The sequence below is a fragment of the Camelina sativa genome, chromosome 12, assembly GCF_000633955.1.
Source record: "Camelina sativa cultivar DH55 chromosome 12, Cs, whole genome shotgun sequence".
Taxonomy (NCBI): Eukaryota; Viridiplantae; Streptophyta; class Magnoliopsida; order Brassicales; family Brassicaceae; genus Camelina; species Camelina sativa.
This window is the reverse complement of record NC_025696.1, coordinates 10,184,221-10,212,090: the sequence shown is the minus strand read 5'-3', so window position 1 is coordinate 10,212,090 and position 27,870 is coordinate 10,184,221. Positions and strand designations below refer to the sequence as shown.

General features: G+C 37.8%; 6 protein-coding genes and 1 pseudogene across 9 annotated transcripts; 4 read left to right on the top strand and 3 right to left on the bottom strand.

Moving 5' to 3' along the window:
• On the top strand, window positions 859–3,706 carry LOC104731173 (cysteine-rich receptor-like protein kinase 8). 3 transcript variants are annotated; one of them, XM_010450460.1, is made up of 7 exons: window positions 859–1,741; window positions 1,860–1,997; window positions 2,093–2,208; window positions 2,321–2,531; window positions 2,635–2,872; window positions 2,962–3,112; window positions 3,196–3,706. In XM_010450460.1, exons 1-7 carry the CDS (start codon window positions 907–909, stop codon window positions 3,517–3,519), a joined length of 2,013 nt encoding a protein of 670 aa, XP_010448762.1. In that variant the 5' UTR covers window positions 859–906; the 3' UTR covers window positions 3,520–3,706. The 3 variants fall into 3 exon arrangements, with proteins under 3 accessions (XP_010448762.1, XP_010448761.1, XP_010448760.1); XM_010450459.1 differs by having other exon boundaries at window positions 2,090–2,208; XM_010450458.1 differs by having other exon boundaries at window positions 1,860–2,003.
• LOC104731171 (cysteine-rich receptor-like protein kinase 6) lies at window positions 4,893–7,619 on the top strand. Its single transcript, XM_010450457.2, has 7 exons — window positions 4,893–5,769; window positions 5,894–6,046; window positions 6,139–6,260; window positions 6,332–6,542; window positions 6,643–6,880; window positions 6,963–7,116; window positions 7,206–7,619. Exons 1-7 carry the CDS (start codon window positions 4,926–4,928, stop codon window positions 7,521–7,523), a joined length of 2,040 nt encoding a protein of 679 aa, XP_010448759.1. The 5' UTR covers window positions 4,893–4,925; the 3' UTR covers window positions 7,524–7,619.
• On the bottom strand, window positions 7,786–10,479 carry LOC104731170 (cysteine-rich receptor-like protein kinase 5). The gene is made up of 6 exons (XM_010450456.2): window positions 9,425–10,479; window positions 9,233–9,354; window positions 8,934–9,144; window positions 8,612–8,849; window positions 8,373–8,526; window positions 7,786–8,285 (listed from the first exon to the last, which is right to left on the bottom strand). The coding sequence occupies exons 1-6, from the start codon at window positions 10,410–10,412 to the stop codon at window positions 7,977–7,979; spliced, it is 2,022 nt and encodes a 673-aa protein (XP_010448758.1). The 5' UTR covers window positions 10,413–10,479; the 3' UTR covers window positions 7,786–7,976.
• On the top strand, window positions 15,319–18,080 carry LOC104731169 (annotated as a pseudogene).
• On the bottom strand, window positions 18,734–21,739 carry LOC104731167 (cysteine-rich receptor-like protein kinase 10). Of its 2 annotated transcripts, none has more exons than XM_010450455.2 (7): window positions 20,742–21,739; window positions 20,524–20,652; window positions 20,318–20,433; window positions 20,000–20,210; window positions 19,656–19,893; window positions 19,419–19,569; window positions 18,734–19,330 (listed from the first exon to the last, which is right to left on the bottom strand). In XM_010450455.2, exons 1-7 carry the CDS (start codon window positions 21,532–21,534, stop codon window positions 19,007–19,009), a joined length of 1,962 nt encoding a protein of 653 aa, XP_010448757.1. In that variant the 5' UTR covers window positions 21,535–21,739; the 3' UTR covers window positions 18,734–19,006. The 2 variants fall into 2 exon arrangements, with proteins under 2 accessions (XP_010448757.1, XP_010448756.1); XM_010450454.2 differs by having other exon boundaries at window positions 20,318–20,436; window positions 20,742–21,738.
• On the top strand, window positions 22,328–23,751 carry LOC104731165 (cysteine-rich receptor-like protein kinase 14). Its single transcript, XM_010450452.2, has 2 exons — window positions 22,328–23,211; window positions 23,328–23,751. Exons 1-2 carry the CDS (start codon window positions 22,395–22,397, stop codon window positions 23,447–23,449), a joined length of 939 nt encoding a protein of 312 aa, XP_010448754.1. The 5' UTR covers window positions 22,328–22,394; the 3' UTR covers window positions 23,450–23,751.
• Window positions 23,912–26,767, bottom strand: LOC104731166 (cysteine-rich receptor-like protein kinase 5). Its single transcript, XM_010450453.2, has 7 exons — window positions 25,759–26,767; window positions 25,531–25,674; window positions 25,339–25,460; window positions 25,015–25,225; window positions 24,690–24,927; window positions 24,456–24,609; window positions 23,912–24,372 (listed from the first exon to the last, which is right to left on the bottom strand). Exons 1-7 carry the CDS (start codon window positions 26,726–26,728, stop codon window positions 24,049–24,051), a joined length of 2,163 nt encoding a protein of 720 aa, XP_010448755.1. The 5' UTR covers window positions 26,729–26,767; the 3' UTR covers window positions 23,912–24,048.

Sequence of the window (27,870 nt, the reverse complement as noted above, 5' to 3'; positions counted from 1 at the left end):
TATGAGTTTCAAGATTTTGTTGACACAGCACACAAACTGTGTTTGCTATGACATTCCATCTTAACATTCGTTCCCCAGTCTATGAATGCAGAATTTTTCAAATAAAAGAAATGGAGATTCTTTTGTTATTTTGTATCATGGATTTTTATATTCACAATCTCAAATGAAATTTAATGTGTTGGTTTCATGATATTAAATTCAACTTAATAATTTTCTTTTTGTCAACAAAGTACAAGATAACTCAAACGAGTCAGTTGGAAGAAAAATCGTTTACATAGGTAATTTAATGTGAATCTACTCGAGCATGACGTGCCAGCTTGTCCACTTTACCATTTTGCGATTAAGGGATGAGAACTAGAGTAAAGTAGAGAAAATCATCCTTATCAACTCAAAACTTCTTGTTATTCGAAATTTTTAGTTTTCGGTGATTTAGTTTTTGTTGAGATGTCATTGTTTTTACAATTTTATTCATAAACACACAAGTTTGAGAAATGCACGAGTATCCCTTAATTATAACTAAGCTTTCTAATAAAAACCTCTACAAATTTAATAACTCTCTAAACTTTGAAAACCAAGCTTCCATTAAACTCTTGTCTTTTAGAGGTGGAGAAATACTTATCAACTTTTGGGTTTGGCTGAAGAAGTGATTATGTAAATATAATCATTTAATCAAATAACTAATTTTTTCGTTCAAATTCAACTTAATTTTAACATGATTTCCCCAAAAAAAATATGCTGTTTAATAAAAATGAAGTAAAAAAATCGTTTACTTTGACTTTTTGACTTCGTACTTATGGTCGTCACAAACCATCGTCTACTTCACGTTAGTCAGAGAGAAAAGAAAACTATTCAGTTTATAAATGAGAGCTCCATCATGTGAAACTCAAATCTGAAGGAAGTCGAACCATGTCTTCTTTGGTATCTTTCATCTGCCTTTTCCTGTTCTCATTTCTCACTAGCTTCAGAGCTTCTGCTCAAAATCCTATTTACCTAGGTCGTTTTTGTCCAAATACGACAACGTATTCAAGGAACAGCACTTACTTCACCAATCTCAAAACCCTTTTGTCCTCTCTCTCTTCCCGTAACGCCTCTTACTCCACCGGATTCCAAAACGCCACGTGGGGACAATCCCCCAACAGGGTCACCGGAATTTTCCTTTGCCGCGGAGATTGTTCGCCGGAAGTATGTCGTAGCTGCGTCACCTTTGCCGTTAACGAAACCTTAACTCGGTGTCCGTATGAGAGAGAGGTCGTGCTGTATTACGATCAGTGTATGCTCAGATACTCTCACAGGAATATTCTATCGACCCTTACGTACGACGGACATCTTTTCATGCAAAACATGAATAATATTTCTTCTAATCAAAATCAAATAGAACTGTTCATAGCTACGGTGTCCTCCTCGATGAACCGAGCTGCCACCGAAGCAGTCAAAAGTTCTAGAAATTTTTATACGATAAAGACGGAATTGACCAAATTTCAGACTTTTTACGGGCTGCTTCAGTGCACTCCTGATCTAACAAGACAGGACTGCATGAGCTGTTTGCTACATTCGGTCGGCGGAATGTCTCTTTACCGAATTGGAGCAAGACTTCTTTATCCGAGTTGTAATGCAAGGTACGAGCTTTATGCGTTTTACAACGAAACCGGCATTAAAACACCATCACCACCACCACTACCATCATCACCACCGCTACAGTCGCCTGTGTCTACTCCTCCGGTGATATCTCCTTCACTACCTGGTAAACACTTTTTACTACCTCTGTTTTTTTTGCCCTGTTTTTTTGGAAATAGCACCAAAACAGAAAGTTTCGTTTTTTTAACATAATTTGGACTAAGCAAATGATGTTTGGAAAGCAGGGAAAGGTGGGAATTCAAATATGTTAGTGGTAGCCATTGTTGTGCTTATTATAGTGGCTGTTCTGCTTTTCATAGCTGGTTATTGTTTCCTTGCAAAAAGGGCTAAGAAGGTTTATGACACAGCGCCTGCATCTGAGGGTAAAGGTAAAATAAACAATCTTAATTTGGTTTGATTAACTTCATTCATAAGTATATTTTTCCTGATTACTAACTCTTTTATTCTGCGTCAGTAGATGATATAACAACCATAGAGTCGTTGCAACTTGATTATAGAACAGTTCAAGCTGCAACAAATGATTATTCAGAGAATAATAAGATTGGTCGAGGTGGATTTGGTGAGGTTTACAAGGTATACTATAAAATTACTATTAGTTCTCTACTTGCTCCTGAGGTATTTGTACTTTTTGTTGCAACACAGTGGATAACGTGATTATGGTGATAACTGATAAAAACATGGATAGGGTACACTTTCGAATGGGACTGATGTTGCGGTGAAGAGATTATCAAAATCATCAGGACAAGGTGAAACAGAGTTCAAGAACGAGGTTGTTGTTGTTGCAAAGCTTCAGCACAGAAATTTGGTTAGGCTTCTAGGGTTTTCGCTACAAGGAGAAGAAAGGATATTGGTGTACGAGTATATGCCCAACAAAAGCCTTGATTACTTCCTCTTTGGTCAGTTGCATTTTATTTCTTTGTTTCAATGATTTTTTAAGCCATCTTAGGAAATTGGGGTTGTAAATCTTAAGATTTATATGTAATTCATGGATGTGCACAGACCCTTCAAAGCAGATTCAGCTGGACTGGACTCGCCGATACAATATCATTGGAGGAGTTGTTCGGGGAATTCTTTATCTCCATCAAGATTCTCGGCTCACAATCATACACCGTGACCTAAAAGCAAGTAACATTCTCCTAGATGCGGATATAAATCCCAAAATTGCGGATTTTGGAATGGCTAGGATCTTCGGATTGGACCAAACCCAAGAGAACACAAGCAGAATAGTTGGTACCTTGTAAGTCTTCCACCTAAATTCTCACAAGTTGAATTTTGTTGAACATTATCTTGTCAACATACGTACTAAAGCTCTCTTATTGATTCCAGCGGTTACATGTCTCCTGAATATGCGTTGCATGGCCAGTTCTCAATGAAATCTGATGTCTATAGCTTTGGAGTGTTAGTTCTTGAGATTATAAGCGGTAGGAAGAATAGCAACTTTGACGAGACAAGCAACTCACAAGACTTGGTCACACATGTAAGTTTTTAAAGGCAATCAATATTTACCTCTCCTACAATGAGGAATGTTAGCTAGAACTGATTGATAAATTGATATTCTAGGCTTGGAGGCTCTGGAGTAACGGAACAGCATTAGACCTTGTGGATCAAGTTATATTAGATAACTGCCAGAAGAGTGAAGTGGTTCGATGCATCCATATCAGTCTTTTATGTGTTCAAAACGATCCGGTACAACGTCCGACAATGTCAACCATTTGTGTGATGCTCACTAGTAATACTATCACTTTACCAGTGCCTCAACAACCAGGGTTTTCCATTCAAAGTAGACCCGAAAAGGACCCGCTTGATTCAGATCAATCTACGTCGACCAAGTCAGATCCAGTATATGTTGATGATGCATCGATCACTTATATATATCCTCCTTGAATATGGTGTTAGCCTTCGAGCTTGGATTAACTGGCATTACTGAAATCAAGTTTAAGCATGTATTTATTACATATTTGATACTTCTATAGGCGATCAACCTTGTTTATTGTTTAGTTCTAATTTGTTGTTTGTTACAACAATTTGTAATTTGGTCTGATTTTTAGTTAAAATAACTTCAAAATCCAAATTTATCATTGTTATATATATACATTTTAAATACAACGAAACAATTTTTAAACTAATCTTCAGTACCACTTTCAACGAGGACATATGGTGAATTGGTGATCGATGTATCCACAATAGACCATGGAACATAAATATTTGCTTTTAATAGATTGTTCTGAATCAAGCGGTCTTTTGCGGGTATACTATTCTTGAAGATATAAAGTCATGGTTCCGTTGTTAAGTCACAGTGAGCATCACAACTTCACAAGTTGAACACAAAAGCACAATATATGCATGCATGGAGCTAATTACTCTCCTGGAAATTATGTACAATAACCAGATCCACGAGTCTAACGATGTCACGACTCACGACAGAGGTAAATGTCACTATGCGTGTTGTTTGTGCTGTAGTTAAGGATACATTTCTTTTTCTTCTTATCTTTACTGGGTCATGACTACTAGACTACAAACGAGTCAAAATTTGAAAACCATCCAGCACGTCAAACTTTTTTTTTCTTTCTTGTTGCGTACTTAATAATCAATACGATTTCTTGAAAGTCAAAGCCAACTACACCAGTAACATCAACTTTAATTGTTATTGAAATGTTAGGCTAAATATGTGAAAGCGATAAGCAGAAAAAAAAAGAAGAGAATTCTAAAATCTGGATGTCAATAAGACAGCACCGTTAAACTTACGTACCAGACAAGTTACAAACGAACAGTTATAAGTTTAAAACATTAGTAATTTCACAACCCTAGCTGAATCAGTTTCTATCCTTCATTCATTGCTTCAGAACCAATCAACACGCTCAACGGAAAAGTACACATCTAAAAATAACCTTTGAATTTCTATTATAGTGCTTTACAATTATTGTGTATTAGATTTTCAGTCATTTCGGAAAACAAAGAACTAAAATATGACTTAGATCATGTTTTAAAAGCAAACTCCACTAAACGCCACATATTCCACATATGATATTTAGATCACTGATCTAATAACTAAAATCATAGCCTTTTTCCATAATTAATTTTTATTTTGTTTGTTGATTAAAAAGACAATCTAGAAAGAAAAAAAATAAGAGAAAAAAAAAATCGTTTACTTTGACTGTTTCACTTTGATTGACTTTATCGTCGTCTACTTTTCACGTTAATCAGCAGTAGTTAGAGAGAAAAGAAAAATTTTCAGTTTATAAATGAGAGAGCTCCATTATGTGAAACTCAAATCTTAAGGAAGTCGAAACATGCCTTCTTTGGTGTCTTTCATCTCCCTTTTCCTTTTCTCATTCCTCACTATCTTCAGAGCTTCTGCTCAAAATCCTTCTTACATATATCACAATTGTCCAAATACGACGACTTACACAAGTAACAGCACTTACTTTACCAATCTCAGAACCGTTTTGTCTTCTCTTTCTTCCCGTAACGCCCCTTACTCCACCGGGTTCCAAAACATCACGGTGGGACAAGCCCCCAACAGGGTCACCGGACTTTTCCTTTGCCGTGGAGATTACTCGCCGGAAGTATGTCGTAGCTGCGTCACCTTTGCCGTCAACGACACCTTAACTCGGTGTCCGAACGAGAGAGAGGTCGTGGTCTATTACGATGAGTGTATGCTCAGATACTCTAACAAGAGTATACTCTCGACCGTTACGTACGAAGGAGGATTAGTCATGATGAACCTTAATAATATTTCTTCTATTCAAAATCAAATAGACGGGTTCATAAGTTTTGTGTCGTCCGCGACGAGGAAAGGTTCCATTGAAGCAGGCAACAGTGAAAGAAGATTCTCTACGGTGAAGACGGCATTGACCGCATACCAGACTTTGTACGGGCTGCTTCAGTGCACTCCTGATCTTAAAAGACAAGACTGCATAGGCTGTTTGCAAAGTTGCATCGATGGAATGGATCTTAAAAGAATTGGAGGAAGACTTTTTTGGCCGAGTTGTAATGTAAGGTACGAACTTTACCCGTTCTACAACGAGAGTGCCATCCAAACACCCCCACCACCACCACCCCCACCACCACCATCACCCCCACCGCTTGAATCTTCGGTGTCTACTCCTCCGATGAAATCACCTTCATCATCTGGTTAACTCTTTCTCCTTCCTCTGTTTTTACTCTGTTTTTGTTTTGTCCTTACGATTGATTTTGTATTTTTTTATACTTCTGTCTACCATTATCTGATCTTAAGCCAATGATCTTTAAAAAGCAGGGAAGGGTGTGAATTCAAAATCAAGGCTTTTGTTAGTGGTAGCCATCGTTGTACCTATTATAGCGGTTGTTCTACTTTCAATAGCTGGTTATTGTTTCCTTGCAAAAAGGAAAAAGAAGACTTATGACGCAGCACCTCCATCTGATTCTGAGGGTAAAGATCTATTAAACAAACTTAATTGGATTATGATTAATGTCATTCATCCGCCTCATTTTTTTTTATTACTGAGACATTTTGTTGTGCAGTAGGAAATGATATAAAAGCCGCAGACTCACTACAGCTAGACTATAGAACAATCCAAACTGCAACAAATAATTTTGCAGAAAGAAATAAGATTGGTAAAGGTGGATTTGGCGTGGTTTACAAGGTAAACTATATTATTATTAGTTCTTGTCACCAATAACGAGATGATGCTGATTAAAATTTTGAAACGGATAGGGTACATTTTCAAATGGGAAAGAAGTTGCGGTGAAGAGATTGTCGAAAAACTCAAGACAAGGTGAAGCCGAGTTCAAGACCGAGGTTGTTGTAGTTGCAAAGCTTCAGCACAGAAATTTGGTTAGGCTTCTAGGGTTTTCGCTACAAGGAGAAGAAAGGATATTGGTGTACGAGTATATGCCAAACAAAAGCCTTGATTATTTACTCTTTGGTCAGTTGCATTTATTGCATTCTTTCAGTGATTCTTTAGCCATTCTTTTAAAGTTAGGGTTACTTATCTTTATTTAACTGTAACTCATGGATGTGCACAGACCCTACAAAGCAAGTTCAGCTGGACTGGACGCAACGATACAAGATCATTGGAGGAATTGCTCGAGGGATTCTATATCTCCATGAAGATTCACAGCTCAAAATTATACACCGTGACCTTAAAGCGAGTAACATTCTCCTAGATGTGGATATAAATCCAAAAATTGCAGATTTTGGAATGGCTAGGATCTTCGGATTGGACCAAACGCAGGATAACACAAGCAGAATAGTTGGCACCTAGTAAGTCTTCCACCTCACGTCTCATAAATTGAGCATTATTTTGTCAACATATATACTAATGTTCTTTTGTTGTGGATTCCAGCGGTTACATGTCTCCTGAATATGCGATGCATGGCCAATTCTCAATGAAATCTGATGTCTATAGCTTTGGCGTGTTAGTTCTTGAGATTATAAGTGGTAGGAAGAATAGCAGCTTCGACGAGGCAGACGGCGGCGCACAAGACTTGCTCACACATGTATGTTTTAAGGCAATCAATATTTAGTACCACTCCTACCTTACATTAAGAAATGTTAGCTAGAACTGATTGATAAATTGATATTCTAGGCTTGGAGGCTCTGGAATAACAAAGCAGCATTAGCCCTCGTGGATCCACTTATAGTAGATAATTGCCAGAATAGTGAAGTGGTTCGATGCATCCATATCGGTCTTTTATGTGTTCAAGAAGATCCTGTAAAGCGTCCAACAATATCAACCATTTTCATGATGCTCACTAGTAATACTGTGACTTTACCACTGCCTCGACAACCAGGGTTTTTCATTCAAGGTAGACCCGAAAAGAACCTGCATGGTTCAGATCAATCTACCACGGACAAGTCAGGGTCTATTGACGATGCATCAATCACTGATTTATATCCTCGCTAAATATGGTGTTAACCTTCAGGCTTAAAGCAAATATATACATATTTCTAGACTTGATCAAGCCTTTTTATTGTTTAGTTTCGATTTGGTTTGTTAAAACCATTTGTAATTTGGTTTGATTTTTAATTAAAGAATAATTAATCTAGTCTCGCTGCTGACATCACCACCGATTCAAAATTTTACCTATGTAAGTGAAAAGTGAATACCTCCAATGATCTTGAACCATGTGATTTGGAAACAGAGGAAAAAACAGAGTACTGTGGCAAAGTGATGTACATGATTTATAATGTGGTGAGATAGACAATGTTAAGACTTTGATAAAACCTTACGTGGTTTGTTTTTAACTCAAAACTGGGAGGGCTTATATCATATACCATGACCACAAAGCATTCTTCTAGATTCTAATATGAGCACAAAATTAGCGATTGTTTATGGTTTGTGAACTGAGTTTGTCTTTTAACGAGGAGCTACAGAAGTAATGGATGCATCATCGATGGAGCAGGGAGCATACTTATGGACGGATGGACCAGCTTGTTCATGCCTATTTCCAAAGAAAAATCCAGGTGGTTTAGGCATTGCTAGGGCGATCAAGCTAGTAGTAAGCATTTGGACGATTGCTGACATGTTTGGACGATCTTGGGTATCTTCTTGGACACATAATAAAGCGATATGGATGCATCTGCTAATTTCGTTTCTTTGATAGTTATCACGAAAAGATGTATCCACAAGCTCTAGTGGAGACCCACTGCTCCATAGTCTCCAAGTCTATCAAACATTTAAACAATTCAAAACATTGGTAACTTCTAAAGTATAACAGAACATATTGAGATTACTAAAACTGTTTACACTCACATATGTAACCAAGTTGCATACACTACCATCCATCTGACGGAGACTGCTGTTCTTCCTCCCACTTATTATCTCAAGAACTAAGACTCCAAAGCTATAGACATCTGATTTCATTGAGAAGTGACCGTACATTGCATACTCCGGGGACATGTAACCACTGAAATCATACATAAAAGTTTTGAGTTAATAGAAGCATGATACAAGCCTATTAAATTAAATTAGATGGAGTAAGCAAAAATTACTAGGTTCCAACTACTCTTCTTGTATTGGCTTCGGTTTGGTCCATTTCAAAAATTCTAGCCATTCCAAAATCTGCAACTTTCGGATTCATGTCAGCGTCCAGTAAGATGTTACCCGCTTTGAGGTCTCGATGTATAATCGTGAGCCGTGAATCTTGGTGAAGATAGAGAATTCCTCTAGCAATGCCTCCTATGATCTTATACCTTCTAGTCCAATTCAGTTGGCTCTGCATTCTAGAGTCTTCACACCCATATAGTAAGAATGTCAAAAAATCATTTTAAACAAAATTATATGTCTATGATAATTAGCATTGGTTTAACATACCAAACAAGAAGTAATCAAGGCTTTTGTTATGCACAAACTCGTAGACAAGTATCTTCTCTTCTCTCTCCAAACAAAATCCGAGAAGCTTCACCAAATTTTTGTGCTGAAGCTTTGCAACAACAACTACTTCGTTCTTGAACTCTTTTTCACCTTGTCCTGATTTTTTTGAAAGTCTCTTCACAGCAACTTGTAAACCATTAGGAAGAGTTCCCTAAAACGATTGGGCACTAAACAGAGTTATCACCTTACGGAAAACTCTCATGCAACTAATTAGGCTGCTGAACGAACAGGTAGTGTACCTCGTAAACTTGTCCGAATCCACCTTGACCGAGTTTGTTACTTTCGGAAAAATTATCTGTCGCAGCTTCAACAACCTTAAAATCAAACTGCAGTGAGCCTGCAGTTGTAATATCATCCCCATCTGCAAGATAAAATGCTCCATAAATAAAAAATTTGAGAAGCAATAACTAGTATCTCTTGGAGTCTTTTACCATCATCCGCAGCTGCTGTTTCATAAGTCTTCTTGGCCCTTTTTGCACGGAAACAATAACAAGCTATGAAAAGCAGAACAGAGATAGCAAGCAGGACAACTACACTTGCTATGATTATTATTGTGGATTTTTTGCCTTTTGGTACGTTAAGTCTTAGATCAGAAATGCTCGGCTGCGGAGGAGGGAGAATAGCTTGACGTACTGGCAATGGAGGAGCTGGTACCAGCGGAGTAAGTGGGGTGTCACCGAAGGAAGGATCAGGATAGTACCTTAAGGTACAAGTCGGCACAAAAATTATTCCTCCTATTGTGTTACGAGGCAATATACCGATGATACGTTGCAGACAACTTAAGCAGCTGTCTCTTGTCAGACCAGGCGTGCACTGAACCATTACATAAACCGTTTGGGACGATGTGATGTACGTCTTCTTAATCGCAAATTTTCTTGGACTTTCAGTTTCAGAAGCCTCCTCTGCAGCTTCGTTCATCAAAGAGAAGAGTACCTTATTGAAGCGATCTGATATGTTTGCCGTAACATCCTGCTGGTTCACCATGAGGATTTCATTTCTTGTTGTAGGAGGATCCAAGAGAATATTCCTGTCAGCGTATCGAAGCATGCAGTCTTCGCATAATATGAAGGCTTCTTTCCCATCTAGACATTGATTCAGAAGTTCGTTAATAGCATAGACGACACAGTCACGGCAGACTTCAGACGAGGCATCTCCACGGCAGAGGTAAAGTGCGAAAACCAAGTCAGGATTCTGACCTAAAACGAGGCTATAGAATCCGGTGGAGAAGGTGTTGCTGGAAGAAAGAGTAGACAAAAGGGTTCGGAGATTGGAGGAGTATGTGCTGTTTTTGAGGTAAGTTTTCCCATTTGTACAACTATAGCCGACGTAGTTAGGGACGGGTTGCTGTACTATCTGTATAGAAGGTTTCAAGCTTGTAAGGAAGGCGAGGAGAAGGAAGAGAGAACCATAAGCAGCCATTATTCTTATTCAGAAGTGATTTTAAATGTATTTATTTGATTGGTCTTTTGATAAATCTGAAGCCAATGAAGAGTGCTGCTCTGTAAAACCAATACGACTTTTTGCATTTGCAGTTCCACGTCAACGCATAAAACCCCAAATTAGTTGTAGTTGACTAGTAACATCAACTTTATATTTTTGTCCTTTCTGAAAGAAAAAAATCAAACCCATGTCTAAAAGTCTAATAACTTTTGCGTTTTAATTTTATTTATTATAAAATGTAAAAATTAAAATCCTAGAGCTTACAGATAAAATTTGTATACTACATATAGATTTTGTAAAAACGAAGATGCAGCCAATATAGAAAAGAACTTCTTTTCTTATTAAGAATCACTTAAACAATCTTACAAGATATGTTTAATCAGATTTACACATAGTCAACACGGCTTGCCACTGACCAATTCTTAATCTAACCAAAATCCCTAAGAACCCTAAAAGTTTTCTCGCTTAGTTCTCTAAAATTCTTCTTTAACGGCCAAACAACATGTTTGTCCAATAAAACAATATATAGAAAACCTCCTATGACCTACTTTCCTATTAAAGGATAAGTCCAAATCTTCTTAATAAATATGATAATAACTTGTTCTTTAATCAAAGAGTCTCTAAAAAATACAGCCACATCACTCGATCTCCGTTACGGTTTCTCTGTGTGAACCTCTTTTCCAGACTCCTACAGACCAGCCTTGTAGCAACCAAAGTCTTCATGCTTTCATTCTCCCCCTTTTTATCTGAATGTGACAACTCAAGCTCCATATGTGAATAGTACTAGAATCTTCCAAAAACATAAGCTTCAGCCACATTCAGCTACAACATCACCATCATCACCAATATCATCATCTCATCATACTCCCCCAGCATGAGTGCACATTCATATAAAAACAAAGATGAAGACATATATGCAGAGAGACACAACAAGCTTCCTATCATGCCTTGTACCAAAAATAATCCTCATGAGCTTTTACAATGTTCTTAGGTTTAACCTGTGAAACAAAACAATGTTGCAGCACTCCTTGAGAATTCAGCTGAACATGACAAACGGTTTGCTCAACAAATGCAACTGCAGCAGACTGATTCGTATGACCTTGCAACTGTTTAGATGTAGCTAAGACTCCTGATGATTCATCATTCCAATCATTACTATTGGATCTAGTTGATTCAGTTGTGACTTTTTCTTGTACAGGTGGTTCTGCAACATGCTTCTGTAGAACCTCAGGTTCAACTCCAACACCTTCTTCAATGAGTATCTTCGAGAGATTGCAGCATAGGTTGATTTCCTCAGACTCTTTGCAACCTTGATCATACTTTTTCTCATCATTCTCGAAATTTTTATTGTACAAATCCTTTTTAGCCACCCAGACTCTAGAAAAATGAAAGGGATCAATAAAACACTTTCTTGCCATCCAAAGCTCCTTGATCTTGTTCTTAAACTTGTAACAGAAAGATCTCACATGCCCACTTTTACCACAATGAAAGCATTCATAAACCCTTCGTCCTCGCTTGGATTTCGTCCAACCTTTTCGCTCACAAGAAGATATATGTTGATGTCGTGTGTTCCTGGTTTGTGCTACAGGGGCTTCCTGTTGAACCACTTTTCCCAGAATACTTGACTCAGCTTCATGATTTACATTGCTCTTAACGAAGCTTACTGATTTATCACGAGACAACAGCTCAACAGTCTCCTCTTTGTGATAACCCAGACCTTGATGCTGAGATCCTACAATTCCCATAGATAGTATCTCATCAAGCTTTTTGCCACCATTATTCAACATCCTAATCTTCTTGTGATTCTCATTCAGCTCTCTTTCCAGACTTGTTGCTTTTTCTTTTTCCAAACCATACTTTTCTTGAAGTGCCTTCAGTTTCTTTTCTAATACTTCTTTCTCAGAAGAAGGAAGTTCCTCACCAATCAATCCTTCAGAATTATTTTCTTCAAGCATATTGACTTTGGCTTCCAAACGCAGCTTTTCCTTTATAAGAACCAATTTTTCGTTGCACAATTGGACCCAGTTGTCGTACAAAACACAGTAGCTCTCTTTTGAAATCGACTCTTCACCATCATCATCTGAGCTTTCATCAGCTATATCATCACTCTTAGCACTGTATGCAAAAAGATTCAGCAGTCCTCCTTCTTTTTCATCCCCATCACTCTCTGATTCTGAATCACTAAAGCTAACATATGCCTTATTATTTCCTTTCACCATGTTTGGACATTCAAATTTTAAATGTCCAATCCCTTTACATTCAAAGCACTTCATCTCTTTTCGCTTAACCATTGGACACTCAGGTTTGTAATGACCAAAACCACAACATTCAAGACACTGAATCTCTTTTCTCCGATCAACTTTTTCTTTCTCAGATCTATTTGGCCTAGAACAAGACCTCTCTGTAGCACTTTGATTCCAGCGAGATAACTCTCGTCCCTGCCCTTTTTCAACTTGCTCTAGAGCTTTCCCAAAGTTCCTGGCCATCAAGGACATGTTATCTTTAATCTCTTTCAGCTGGTCGTTTGTGTCATCTACCTTGAATGCAATCCCTTTGCCATGAATTCTCTGTTCTTCAGCGACCTCCATCTCTTCTGACTTCAACATACCAACCAGATCTTCAAATTTCAAGGTATCCGTGTTTCCAGAGACTCTCATGACAGCTTTGTGTGCTGCATACTTAGATGGGAGACACCTAATTAATTTTTTAACCAACTTGGTATTCTTGTAGGTTTTACCAAGATTCTTAGCTTCATTGGCGATAGAGCTCAATTTAGCACTGAATTGAGAGATTGTCTCATCTGGATCCATCCTTAAGACTTCAAATTGAGAAGCAAGCTGATCCAATCTTGTTCTTTTAACACTCGAATTCCCTTCATGAGACTTCTGCAGAATATCCCAAGCTTCTTTAGCTGACTCACAACCTTGAACAAGCTTAAAATCATCATCGTCAACAGCTCCAAATATTGCATTAAGTGCCCTAGCATTATATTTAGACAAGTTCTTTTCTTCTACCGTCCAGCGTGCCTTAGGTTTAGTGATCTTGTCACCAGCTTCGGTTTTCTCATAGGGAGGTTCCCATCCTTCTTCCACAGCCGTCCAAGCATCCTCACCTAGATTTCGGATCAGCTGAACCATGCGCACCTTCCAGCGACCATAGCCTTGTTCATCCAAGATCACAGCCCTCTGAAGCAACATCAACTCATTACCCGACTGCATCATTATCCCAAGATCTCAACCTGTAGCGAGTATAGAGCTCTCGTCGGTTGACTGCTCTGATACCAATTGTAAAAACGAAGATGCAGCCAATATAGAAAAGAACTTCTTTTCTTATTAAGAATCACTTAAACAATCTTACAAGATATGTTTAATCAGATTTACACACAGTCAACACGACTTGCCACTGACCAATTCTTAATCTAACCAAAATCCCTAAGAACCCTAAAAGCTTTCTCGCTTAGTTCTCTAAAATTCTTCTTTAACGGTCAAACAACATGTTTGTCCAATAAAACAATATATAGAAAACCTCATATGACCTATTTTCCTATTAAAGGATAAGTCCAAATCTTCTTAATAAATATGATAATAACTTGTTCTTTAATCAAAGAGTCTCTAAAAAATACAGCCACATCACTCGATCTCCGTTACGGTTTCTCCGTGTGAACCTCTTTTCCAGACTCCTACAGACCAGTCTTGTAGCAACCAAAGTCTTCATGCTTTCAGATTTGATTCCCATGAATTCAGAAATGAAAGAGATTAAAATCAACTTAATTTAAAATTAGTTTCTTGTATGTGTAATGCGCACAATAATTTTTTTTTTTTTAATTGAAACAACGTTAAAAAATTTGATTGCCAAAAGTTATCGGTTCTGAAATCGATTCGATGTTTGAAAACATAATGTTTAATGGATGGAGGAGACATGCATTCGTCAATCAATCATCGTAGTAACTGTATTAAGTGTGATTTATGCTATTAAATCTTCCAGGTCCATCATCATAGATTCATAGTTGTAACCTAACTCAGTAACTCTTCTACAACATGTTCTAATTCATAATTGTAGCTCTTCTACATCATGTTCTACTAAGTAACAAGTCCGATTTCGAATACAAATCTACATGCCTACATCTGAGTAGTAATTGTATTGTCATGTGTTTAATTTTCTTACATGACTGAAAATTTAAAACGAATTTGATATGAATGTAACCCAGACCGTCAGACCGGTTAATTTACTAAACCGGAAATGTAAGCTGCCCTAAAAAAAATCTTATGCGATCCTCTGTTTTCGCTCAATTTAGCTTATTATGAATTAGGGTTTAGCATTTTGACTCTATTGGTGCTCTTGTGGATTTTTAGATTGTTGATTCGTTTTGTTCTTATTATTTTTTATAGATTAGATCCGTTCCATATTTTTTCGTTTTCTATATATAATGTGGAGGAAATGCGATGATAATAATAGGGAAGCAGCTAGTGGAGTCGTCGTATTTTGTCTTTACTTAGTCTTCTCTGATTGATAGTGTTGCTCTAAATTTTTCCAATCAATCGACGAAATGTCAAATTTTTCTTTTAGCTTGTCTCTATGTTATTTCATCCCAATATATTTTTGGCTTTGTCATTGCAAATCCCTTTATATTGCATCATCTCTCTGCGTATGAGATTATACAACGTGTACTTCTTGGTGCCAGATGACTCATTCATATGATTGCAACAGTACTATCTATACAAGTCCCAGCTTGTTTACGACCCTTGACTCAACAGAAACCGCACATGAGTCAACTTGATTAAGACACAAGGACCAATGGGTCATGGACAACTTGCAATGCAACTTATTTTGACAAAGTCACACAGAGGTCTTGATGTACATAAATATATAATATATGTGTATGTATTTTACGATACGCACTTGCTTGCTATCCTAACCAAAACCCATATCTGAATGATCTTGAAAATGAAACTGAAGAATCTTTTGCCACTCTTCTTGTTTATCCTTGTAGGCTTTCCTGTTGTGTTTGCACCATGCGGGAAAACTGGTTTCTTTAAACCAAATCAGCAGTACGACAAAAACCGTCGCCTTCTCCTCTCTTCTCTTGCTTCTAATGTCTCAGCTCGAGGCGGCTTCTACAATGCTTCGGTTGGACAAGGACCTGATCGGGTGTATGCTGTCGGGATGTGCATCCAAGGTGCTGAACCAAAGGTTTGCTCAAACTGTATCGACCTTGCTTCTATTGAGGTGATTGAGACATGTCCCAACCAGACAGAAGGTCTCGTCTGGCCCGAAAATGGGATTCTTTGTATGGTACGTTACTCCAACCGTTCCTTCTTTGGATCACTTGAGATACAACCAAAATATATCCTCTACAACGTTGAAGATATCAGATCCAATATTAAAGTGTTTGATGGATTGTGGGAGAGCCTAACAAGTCGTATGATAGATAGAGCTACTTCATCGTCATCTGAACGCAAGTACTACGCGGCCGAAGCAGTTCCTTTGACGTCTATCCAGAATATATACGCATTAATGCAATGCACACCGATCATATCTTTAAGGGATTGCAACATCTGTTTAAGTCAAAGTGTCAAAGACTATAAACATTGTTGCCATGGGAAGCAAGGTGGCATTGTTTTCCGTCCCAGCTGCGTTTTCAGGTGGGAAATTTATGCGTTTTCTCAGGCTTTTAACCTTACTTTGGCACCTCCACCTCAACCCCCCAAACCTCTCTCACCTTCGGTAAACACAACCAAAAGAGGTAAGTTGACTACTATTGTCCCATGATTTAAAGAAGGTTTGAAACCATATATATAAAAACATTATATTATGTTTCTTTGTGTTAACGCTATTTCGGGTTTGTGCAGGTGGCGAGTCAATCTCAGCAGGAATCATCGTGGCAATTGTTGTTCCCTCTGTCATCATCTTCTTTGTACTACTTGCTCTAGCAATTTTTATTTGTAGGAGGAGAAAGTCAGACCAAGCTTTTCTTCGCCAAGGTGAATTGTTTTGCACATTTTTTTTTGGGTGCAAGGCAAAAAAAACACAAAAGTGATACTACTGCACTGAGGATATGCTTATTGTGTTACTACTTCACCAATATAACTCTGCACGTCCTTTTTTTTTTTTTGTAGGATCTAGTCTTGACATCACAGATACAAACTCACTGCAATTCGATTTCGAGGCGATTCAAGCTGCAACTGATCAATTCTCAGAGAAAAACGTAATTGGTGAAGGTGGATTTGGAGAAGTGTTCAAGGTATGGTTGATTTGACAGCTTGATTTATAAATGCTAAAGGCGATCCACATGTGAGATGATGTTTGTCGTATTCATATATGTACGTAGGCTGTTCTTAATGGGACAGAAGTTGCTATTAAGAGGATGTCAAAAGCCTCAGGACAAGGTGCAAGAGAGTTCAAGAATGAGGCTGTTCTGGTGGCAAAGCTTCAGCATAGAAATCTAGTTAGGCTTCTTGGATTTTGTGTGGAAGGAGAAGAAAAGATACTTGTTTATGAATTTGTGGCGAACAAAAGCCTTGATTACTTCCTGTTTGGTTAGTCGAATATAATAGACATGCTTTGAAAAAATTCTAGCTAGCAGATGTTATAGCTAATGTTGGTATGTGCGCAGCCCCTTCAAAACATGGACAATTGGATTGGACAACACGATACAAGATCATCGAGGGGATTGCTCGAGGAATTCTTTATCTTCATCAAGATTCACGACTCACAATCATACACCGTGACCTCAAAGCGAGTAACATTCTCTTAGATGGTGATATGAACCCAAAGATTGCAGATTTTGGAATGGCACGGATTATGGGAGTGGACCAAACTCAATGTGATACTAGCAGGATTGTTGGAACCTAGTAAGTACATTTTCCCTTGATAACCCATTTTTACTAATCAATTCTGTTGTATGTAATCTTAAGTTCTCTCTCTATTTTTTCTTGTCCCAGTGGTTACATGGCTCCTGAGTATGCAATGCAAGGCCATTTCTCGATGAAATCAGATGTCTATAGCTTTGGAGTAATAGTTCTTGAAATTATAAGCGGAAAGAGGAGTAGCAGCTTTTTTCAGCCGGATGGTAATACTAGCAGCTTGATCGCACGGGTGAGTATATATTAAGCTAACCAAATTCCAAAATTTTGAACTTACTCAAACTCTGATGAGACTTGTGAGTGTACTCATTCACTTTAGGCCTGGGAACTCTGGAGAAAGGGGTCACCATTAGAAATCGTTGATCCAGCTATTGAGGAGAGCTATCAGCGTAACGAAGTCATTAGATGCATCCATCTCGCTCTGTTATGTGTTCAGAAAGATCATGCAGATCGCCCGGAGATGAGTACAGTTATATTGATGCTCACGAGTAATACAATCACTTTACCAGTCCCTCATTACCTGGATTTTTCTTCAAAAGTGGAAACAATCCAAACACTTCTTTCGTTTGGTCAGTCGATGATGCTACGATTACTCATTTAGAACCTCGTTGAAAAACCAACATATCCATCTTATATGTATCCAAGTCTGAGGATAATGTTACTTCTGTAGTATCATGTTGATTCTGTTTCTGCCGTCTTGGTAATTACTTTCTTTATAATGGATATATCATATGTATTATGTGTTCAATTTACAACACTTGTTTTACTAGAACAAGTTTGTGCATCTTGGTGTTGTTCGTTTGGTGAACCAGACGCAGTATCTGAATGCAGATGCATGTTGTTGTTCGTTTAGTGACAATTTAAATTATGAACTGGAAGGTATCTGGATGAGTTTTGAAAAGTCATCCAAAAACTGAAGAGTATATTTGGAGAATTTGGATGAAGTAAGCTCATCCATAATTGGTAAAAGTCAAAAATACACATATTTTAATTAAATAATTACAAAATATTTTTTTCTTAATTCTAATATACACACAACCCTAAAATCCCAATTTTTCACCCAAAACCGCAAAATCTCGTTTTCTCGTCAAAACTGCAAAATCACGTTTTCTCGCTAAAATCACAAAATCACATTTTCTCGCCAAAACCGCAAAATTATGTTTTCCCATCAAAACATAAAATTACGTTTTCCTGTCAAAACTGCAAATCACGTTTTCCCACTAAAAACCGCAAAATCTTGTTTTCCTTCCAAAACCGCAAAATCTTGTTTTTCCGCCAAAATCGCAAAAATAAACACAAAATTATGTTTTCTCACCATCGCTGTAAAATCACGTTTTCCCGCCAAAAATGCAAAATCTCGTTTTCTACCAAAAACGTAAATATCTCATTTTTAAATATTTATTTAAATTTAATATGAAAATAAGCTGAAAACATGAATAAATTAAAACCACTAAAACATTTTCCACATAAAATAAAGGGTTTTTTGGTTTTTTGCATATATTGTATCGAGATACAAATATCAAATTGCAAAACAAACATAATTGCATCCAGATACAACTTTTGGATGCATGAACCAATAACACAAACGGACATCCTTTAGATGATACGTCCAGATACTGTGTCTTGATATTGTATTCAGATATTGCATTTAGTTCACCAAACGAACTAGGGCCACCAGTTGATTTACGCAAGAAGGTAAACATTTCATTTTCAACGAGGATATAAATCGGTGATTGATGCATCGTTAACAGACCAAGGAACAGACTTGCTTATAGTAGATTGTTCTGAATCAAGCGGGTCTTTTGTGGGTTTACTCTGAAAGAAAAGCCCTGGTTCCTTAGGCGCCGATAAAGTCACAGTGTTACTAGTAAGCATCAGAACGATGGCTGGTAAGGTTGGACGGTCCACAGGATCTTCTTGGACACATAAAAGACCTATATGGATGCATCGAACTACTTCATCCATTTTGCAATTATGTACAATAACCGGATCCACGAGGTCTAGTGGTGTCCCATTCCTCCAAAGCCTCCAAGTCTAAAATATTAGTCAATTATTTAATACTTTCACTTTTTTTGTAACTTGTAAGAGAGGTAATATGAAACTTGACTGCCTCTAAACTTACATATGAGAGCAAATCATGTGCGCCATCTGTCTGGTAGAAGCTGCTGTTCTTCTTGCCGCTTACTATCTCAAGTACCGACACTCCAAAGCTATATACATCAGATTTTATTGAGTACTGACCTTGCATCGCATACTCCGGAGCCATGTACCCACTGAAACATAACAAAAAAAGAAGTATTTTTGAAAAAAAAACTGTCCATCAAACTTCAAGCTATATGGAGTTAAGGGGAAGACTTACTAGGTTCCAACTATCCTGTTTGTGTTCTCTGCAGACTGGTCCATTCCAAATATTCTTGCCATTCCAAAATCAGCAATTTTCGGATTCATATCCGCATCTAGAAGAATATTACTCGCTTTGAGGTCACGGTGTATGATCGTGAGCTGTGAATCTTGATGGAGATATAGAATTCCTCTAGCAATTCCTCCAATAATGTTGTAACGTCGAGTCCAGTCCAGCTCACCTTGCTTTGAAGGATCTGTTTACATTCATATATTATCACTACCTCTACATATCTGCAACCATATCAGTTTCAAGAATGACTAACGTAAAACCATTGAAACAAAGCATTGGATGCAACTGACCAAACAGGAAGTTATCAAGGCTTTTGTTGGGCACGAACTCGTAGACTAGTATCCTTTCTTCTCCTTCTAAACAAAACCCGAGAAGCCGAACTAGATTTCTGTGCTGGAGCTTTGCAACAACTACAACCTCATTCTTGAACTCTGCTTCACCTTGTCCTGATGTTTTTGACAGTCTCTTCACCGCAACTACAATCCCATTTGAAAACGTACCCTACCATTTCCATCAGTATCATCCTCGTTATAAAAATGCGTTGGCACAAAATTCATGAAAAAAAATACTTAAGCTCAGGTGCTATCTTAAGGAACTAGTAGTAGTACCTTGTAAACCTCGCCAAATCCACCTCGACCAATCTTGTTACTCTCTGAAAAACCATTAGTTGCAGCTTGAATTGTTCTGTAATTGAGTTGCAACGAGTCTGCCGTTGCTCCATCATCTCCTTTAGCACAACGAAGAGTCTTTTAAGAGAAAGAAAAATACAAAAGCAAAGCATTTGACATCAATCAGACCCAATATAGATCATTACCATCAAATGCAGGTGCCGTATTATAAGCCTTCTTTGCATAGAAACGATAACCAGATATCAAGAGCAGAACAACCACTATAGTAGACACAACAATCAGTAAGACCACTACGTTTGATTTCCCACCTTTTCCTGCTTTTCAAAGATCATTGGCTTAAGGACAAAACTTATCAAATTTTGAGGTAAAAAAATTAACATAGGAAGAAGAAGAGAGCTCTGACCAGGTCGTGGAGGAGCTGTCATCGGTGGTGGTGGGGCTTTAAGGGCCGTTTCGTTGTAGAATGGGCGAATCTCGAATCTCGAACTACAACTTGGGAAAAGACTTCTTCCACCAAGTCTGTTAGTAGCTAACTGATTGATGGCTTTTTGCAGACAAGTAAAACAGTCTTGTGTTGTCAGATCGGGAGTGCACTGAACCAGCCCGTACACAGTCTGTGATGCTGTGGTATTGGCTTTTCTCGCATCAAATTTTCTTGAACTTGCCGCGGCATAGTTGGCGGCTTGGTTCAGGGTGAGCAGCAACACCTCGTTGAATCGTTGGAATTGGTTTGATGGAACACTCTGGTTGCTACTAGAGGACAGAGCACCGAGACCAATACCGTCTAGTGCAACGGTCGAGAGAATATCCCGGTCAGAGTATCTGAGCATACACTCATCGTAATAGAGCACGCCTTCTCTCTGATTTGGACACCGAGTTAAGGTTTCGTTGACGGAAAAGGTGACGCAGCTACGACAAACTTCAGGGGATAAGTCTCCACGGCAGAGGAAAAGACCGGTGACTTTGTCGGGATCTTGTCCAGCCGTTGCGGTTTGGAATCCGGTGGTGTAAGAGGCGTTGCGGGAAGAGAGAGAGGACAAAAGAGTTCTTAGATTGGTGAAGTAAGTGCTGTTTCTTGTGAAAGTTCTCTCTTTCCGACAGTCATGACCAAAATAAGTATGATTTTGAGCACAAACTGTGGAGCTTGTGAGGAATGAGAAGAGGAATAGGAATATGAAACAGGCGTAATATGACATTTCTATGTTTCTGTTTCTCGTCAAGTTTTGGGAAGCTAGCACATATGAAAACTGTTGAGTTTTTAGCCACTATATGGGATGGGACTGTTGTATATTAGGCTAGTTTCAGGTGATGGTTTTTGTGTTTTTGTGACGGCTGATAAGTCAATCAAAAGGTATATAACAACTAAAATAGTGTAATATTAAAATTTTAACGTTTCAGTATCCTGTTTTGTTTTTTCCGTTATCTGATCACTCGACTTTTTCTGCTATTATACTAGCACCATTTTTATAGATGTATGATTCTAACTTCTACGTTATTTTCTTCGTCAACTAGATGCACAAGCCCTTTTTACTCAACCTTTTGGGGATAAAATGCTATGCATTAAAATTTGGTTTCATCTGAGTAAGTTACTCTATTTGTTACGATAATGCATTGTTGTAATTTTCAAATACATAAAAAAAATTAAAATATCAAAGAGATAAGAATTGTGAAGCAGCTAATGAGTCTTTGTGCTCTGTCTTCGTCTTTGATAATGTTGCTCTGCTTTATCTAAATTGACTAATTTTCCATTTTGTATGAATTGTTATGACTTTTCTCATTACAAATTCCTTTCAATCTCTGAAATTCTGTAACGTGTAATTCTGAGTGCCACATGACTCATTCAAATAATTGCAACAATCGTTGTACAGTTCCAGCTCCACTCAACAGAGTTTGAACGTGAGTCAACCCAATAGACATTGATTAAGACACAAGGACCAACGGGTCATGGACAACTTGCAATGGTAAATTAATTGATACAGAGGAATTCATGGACAAAACATATATACACACACAGACTTGCTTCCGGTCCTAACGTAACCCAAACAATATCTTGAAAATGAAACTGAAGAATCTTTCGCCACTGTTCTGGTTTCTCCTTGTAGGCTTTCCTGTTGTGTTTGCACCATGCGGGAAAACTGGTTTCTTTAAACCAAATCAGCAGTACGACAAAAACGGTCGCATTCTTCTCTCTTCTCTTGCTTCTAATGTCTCAGCTCGAGGCGGCTTCTATAATGCTTCGGTTGGACAAGGAACCGATCGGGTGTATGCTGTGGGGATGTGCATACAAGGTGCTGAACCAAAGGTTTGCTCAAACTGTATTGACCTTGCTTCTAAAGAGGCGATTGAGACATGTCCCAACCAGACAGAAGGCCTTGTCTGGCCTGAAAATGGGATTCTTTGTATGGTACGTTACTCCAACCGTTCGTTTTTTGGATCGCTCGAGATGCAACCAAAGTATATTCTGTATAATGTTGGAGATATCAAATATAGATCTAATTTAACAATGTTCGATACATTGTGGGAGGACTTAACAAGTCGTATGATAGCTAGAGCTACTTCATCGTCATCTGAACGCAAGTACTATGCTGCTGAAGCAGTACCTTTGTCATCAATCCAGAACATATACGCATTAATGCAATGCATTCCAATCATATCTTTAAGGGATTGCAACATATGTTTAAGTCAAAGTGTCAGAGACTATCAATCATGTTGCCATGGGAAGCAAGGTGGCATTGTTTTCCGTCCCAGTTGTGTTTTCAGGTGGGAAATTTATCCCTTTTCTCAGGCTTTTAACCTTACTTTGTCACCTCCAGCTCAAACGCCAACATCTCTCCCGCCTTACCTAGGCCACAAGACCAATACAACCAAGAGAGGTAAGTTGTCTACCTGTTTCCCCATGATTTTAATAAGGCTTGAAACATAATTAAACATTAGATGATTTATGTTGCTTTGTGCTAACTGTTGCCTCTATCCGGGCATGCATGTGCAGGTATAGTTGTGGCAATCGTTGTTCCCACCATAATTATTATCGTCTTGGTATTACTTGCTTTAGCATTATTTACTCACAAGATGAGAAAGTCAAATCAGAAAGGAGTTTCCTTGAAGAGCTGAACCGATCCAGACGGTTCTTTTCTTTGCTCAGTTGAAGATCCAACGATCATATCCATCTTACATATAAGTCCAAGGAAACTGCTACTTCTGTAACATCAAGTTGATTCTGGTTCTGTTGTTATCTTAGTTAATTACTTTCTTCTTTTTTTTTGGGCAAAAGTTAATTACTTTCTAAATTTACAATTTACAAGAGAAAAATAAGAGTACATATTGAGTTATTACTCAATACAAAAATATTCCTCCAACTCTTTATATAAATGATGGACCCTTGCAAAAGGCTTAAGCAATATTCTTGACTTGATAATGAAGAATGCACTTAACGAATGGCACGCATCATCTTTTTTAAAAAAGTAGTGAAATTATTTGTTTATCTATTAGCTGATCAAACTAGAGACATTCTGTTTGTAATAAAGAAAAAAACAAAACATTAAAAGAGACACATAAGAAATAGAAAGAGAAAAGAAGATGAATTAAGAGGACATATTAAATATTTGTATAATTTACTATCAGTGGTATTTAAAAGAAAATTATGAACAATTAACTAAGAAAAATCTTTCTTCATTGTCGTTGCTTATTAGTCTTTGTAAAATGTTTTGTATTCAACGAGGAGTTACTTGAGTAATGGAAACATCGTCGATGGAACAGAGAACAGACGAACCTGTCGATGGACCTGCTCCTGATGATCCTACTTGTTCATGTTTTCTCCGGAGGAAAAAACCAGGTGGTTGAGGAATGGCGAGAGGAATTGAACTAGTGGTGAGCATTTGGTTGATTTCTGACATGGTTGGACGGTCTTCAGCTTCTTCTTGAACACATAGTAGAGCGATATGGATGCATCTAGTAATATCGTCTACTTGATAATTTTCTTGAAAAGATGGATCCACAAGCTCTATTGGTGATCCATTGTTCCATAGTCTCCAAGTCTAGTGAACATTATAATAATTGTAATGTTGGTCATTGTTAAACGAAGCAAGAGATTGGAAGTGTGTTAAGGGTGTATACTCACATATGTAACCAAATTTCCAGCACTGTCCTTCATTTGATAGAGACTGTTGTTTTTTCTGCCGCTTATTATTTCAAGAACTAAGACCCCGAAACTATAGACATCTGATTTCATGGAGAATTGGCCATACATGGCGTATTCTGGAGACATATAGCCACTAAGAAAAACTCAAAACTTGAGTTTATGCATGATACGGTCTACAAAGGCAATGAATATATAGCAAGGAAAAAAACTTACTAGGTTCCAACTACTCTCTTTGTATTGGCTTCTGTTTGGTCTATTCCGAAAATTCTTGCCATTCCAAAATCAGCAACTTTTGGATTCATATCATCATCTAAGAGGATGTTACTCGCTTTGAGGTCACGATGTATGATTGTTAGTCGTGAATCTTGATGAAGATAAAGAACTCCTCTAGCGATTCCTTTAATGATCTCGTACCGTCTTGTCCACTCAAGTTGGATTTTCAGTGTAGAATCTGTACCATGGTAATTACAATGTTAACAAACAATAGTGAATGAAGGGTTCGAATAATGAATCGTACTATTGTAGTTAATTAACTGACCAAAGAGGAAGTAATCAAGGCCTTTGTTAGGCACAAACTCGTAGACAAGTATTTTCTCTTCTCTTTCGAGACAAAATCCGAGAAGCTTGACCAGATTTTTGTGTTGAAGTTTAGCAACAACAAGAACCTCATTCTTGAACTCTTGTTCACCTTGTCCTGATGTTTTCGATAGTCTCTTCACCGCAACTTGTAATCCATTAGGAAATGTGCCCTACAAAGAATATAATATGTATAATTTGTTAACAAAAAGAAAGAAAAAAAACGAAAAGAATATGTGTGGTGTGGTCCTTGTGGAACATAATAATTAAACAAGTATATATATACCTTGTAAACTTGTCCAAATCCGCCTTGACCGAGTTTGTTACTTTCGGAAAACTTATCTGTTGCAGCTTCAACAGCATTAAAATCAAATTGCAATGAGCCAGCAGTTGTAATATCATCCCCATCTGCCAAATCATGAACTCCATAAAGCTTTTTCCAAGTAAACAAATACTAGTTTATTTAGGATTTTTTTACCATCATCTGCAGCTGCTGTCTCATAAGCCTTCTTCACTCTATTACTTATGACATGGAAGCTAGAAATAACAGCAAAAAGAAGAATATAGACAGCTAGTGGCACAACAATTGCTATGATTATCACGATTGAGTTTCCGTTTTTTCCTGTGTAAACCATTGATAAGACAAGACACATAGTTTGCCAAATTCAGAAAAAAAAAAACGAGAGAGAGAGAGAGAGGCTTTTACCAGACTGTGGAGGAGGAGGAGGAGCTTGACTAGAAAGTGCTGACTGTGGAGGAGGAGGAGGAGGAGCTTGACTTGAAAGTGCTGACTGCGGAGAAGGAGGAGCTTGACTTGAACGTTCTGATTGTGGTGGAGTAGGAGGAGGAGGAGCTTGACTTGAACGTGCTGACTGGGAAGGAGTAGGAGCTTGACTTAAACGTGCTGACTGCTCGTACCTTGGCAAGGTTTTATTGTAAAATGGGTAAAGCTCGTACCTTAACGTACAACTTGGCCAGAGAAGTCTTCCTCCAGTTTTGTCACGAGGCAATTTCCTGACGGTTTCTTGCAAACAGCTTGAGCAATTCTCTCTTGTCAGGTAAGGCATGCACTGAACCATTACATAAATGTTTTGTGACGATGTGAATTTCCCCTTGTTAACCGCAAATTTTCTTGAGCTATCAGCAGCCTCCTTTGAAGTTTCGTTAATTAAAGAAAGGAGTTCATGAGTGAACTGTTCTGATTCGTTTGCCGTAATATTTTGTTGATTCATAGTCAAGATTCCAGGTGTGGCTTTAGGATCCAAGAGAGTATCCCGGTCAGTGTATCGCAGCATGCATTCATTGTAATGAATCGAAGCCTCCTTCTCATTTGGACACTGTCTCAGAATGTCCTTGACGGCGAAGTTGACGCAATCACGGCAGACTTCCGGCAACAAGTCTCCTCGGCAGAGGTAAAGTCCGTAAACCAAGTCCGGGTTTCGTCCATTTGTAAGGCGTAGAAATCCATTGGAGGATGAATGATTTTCTTTAGAAGAAAGAGAGAACAAAAGGGTTTTGAGATTGGAAAAATATGTGCTGTTTTTGAGGTAAGTATGTCTCCCCGGAGGACAATGAAAACCAACAGGTTTCGGTTGTTGTTTAGAAGGTCTCATGCTCGTAAGGAAGGTGAGAATGAAGAGGAAACCACAAGCAGACATTTTCCAACACTTAGCCATGAATGCCTTTGGGCTTTTTTTTTCAAATCAAGAGTGCTATGCTTTGTAAATCTTATACAGTTTCTTACAAGTCACGTCAACGCTTAACTACAAAAAGGACTTCTAATATACTTGACGTGTAACTTCATTCGTTCAGTCTAAATTTGAGTTGCATTAATTGAAATATATATTTTAGAACGTTATTTCAAAAGAAAATAACATTTTCACTTTTTTTATAATGAATTTCATTAGGTATGTTCTAAATTCTAATACCTAAACACTTCTTCAGTCACCAAATACACTCAAAAACAAAATAACCTAGAGTTTCTTTCTTGCAGGAAAAGTAATAACTGAACGGTTAATAAATAAACAAAAGAAAGCTACTTCACAGCCCTAATTGGCCAGTTGTATTACGTTACGATATTCCTCTTGTTTTCTTGTTCTCTTGTTTTATCGATGTAGATGACTCCATGTTTTACATTCATGTTCTTGTACTTTTCTTTATTTAATTTGTCATATATTAAGTATGGAGTAGACGATACTTTGTTTACAAAAGATAAGATAATAATTGTGAAGCAGCCAACCAACGAGGCTTGGTATTTGTGTTTAATCTTCGTCTTCGTCGTTGATAGTGTTGCTCTGCTAGCTTTTTTCCAATCAATTGACCGGACTTTTCAATCCGTTACTATTTTTTCCTTTCGCTTTCATTATATTACTTGGTCTTAAAATTTTTGTTTTTACGTTAATCCTTTCTTTATTGGTTGTTCCAAATGTGCATCAGTGCATCTATCTGCCTAGGAGATTTCTATCACATTTTCTTCTTGGTGCCATATATTTGCAATTATCTTACGGTCGATTGACTCAATAAAAATTTGTACATGCATGAGTCAACCCAAAAGAGATCAATTACACTATGGAATTGGATGAGATCAATGGGTTGCGAATTAATACTCAAAGATCCAGCATGACGAACTAGCGACGAAAAGGTCCAAAACAAGTATTCACTTATTCAGTGACACATATATTTTTGTGATTAATCTCTAAAAATCCGTGGTTCATTTTTTCAGCGAAAATACTTTTCTGGCTAAATTACAGTTGTCAACTGAAATTATATGGTTAGCGGTGGCGACCAAACTTTATATTTCTAAAAAAAAGAAAAAAAA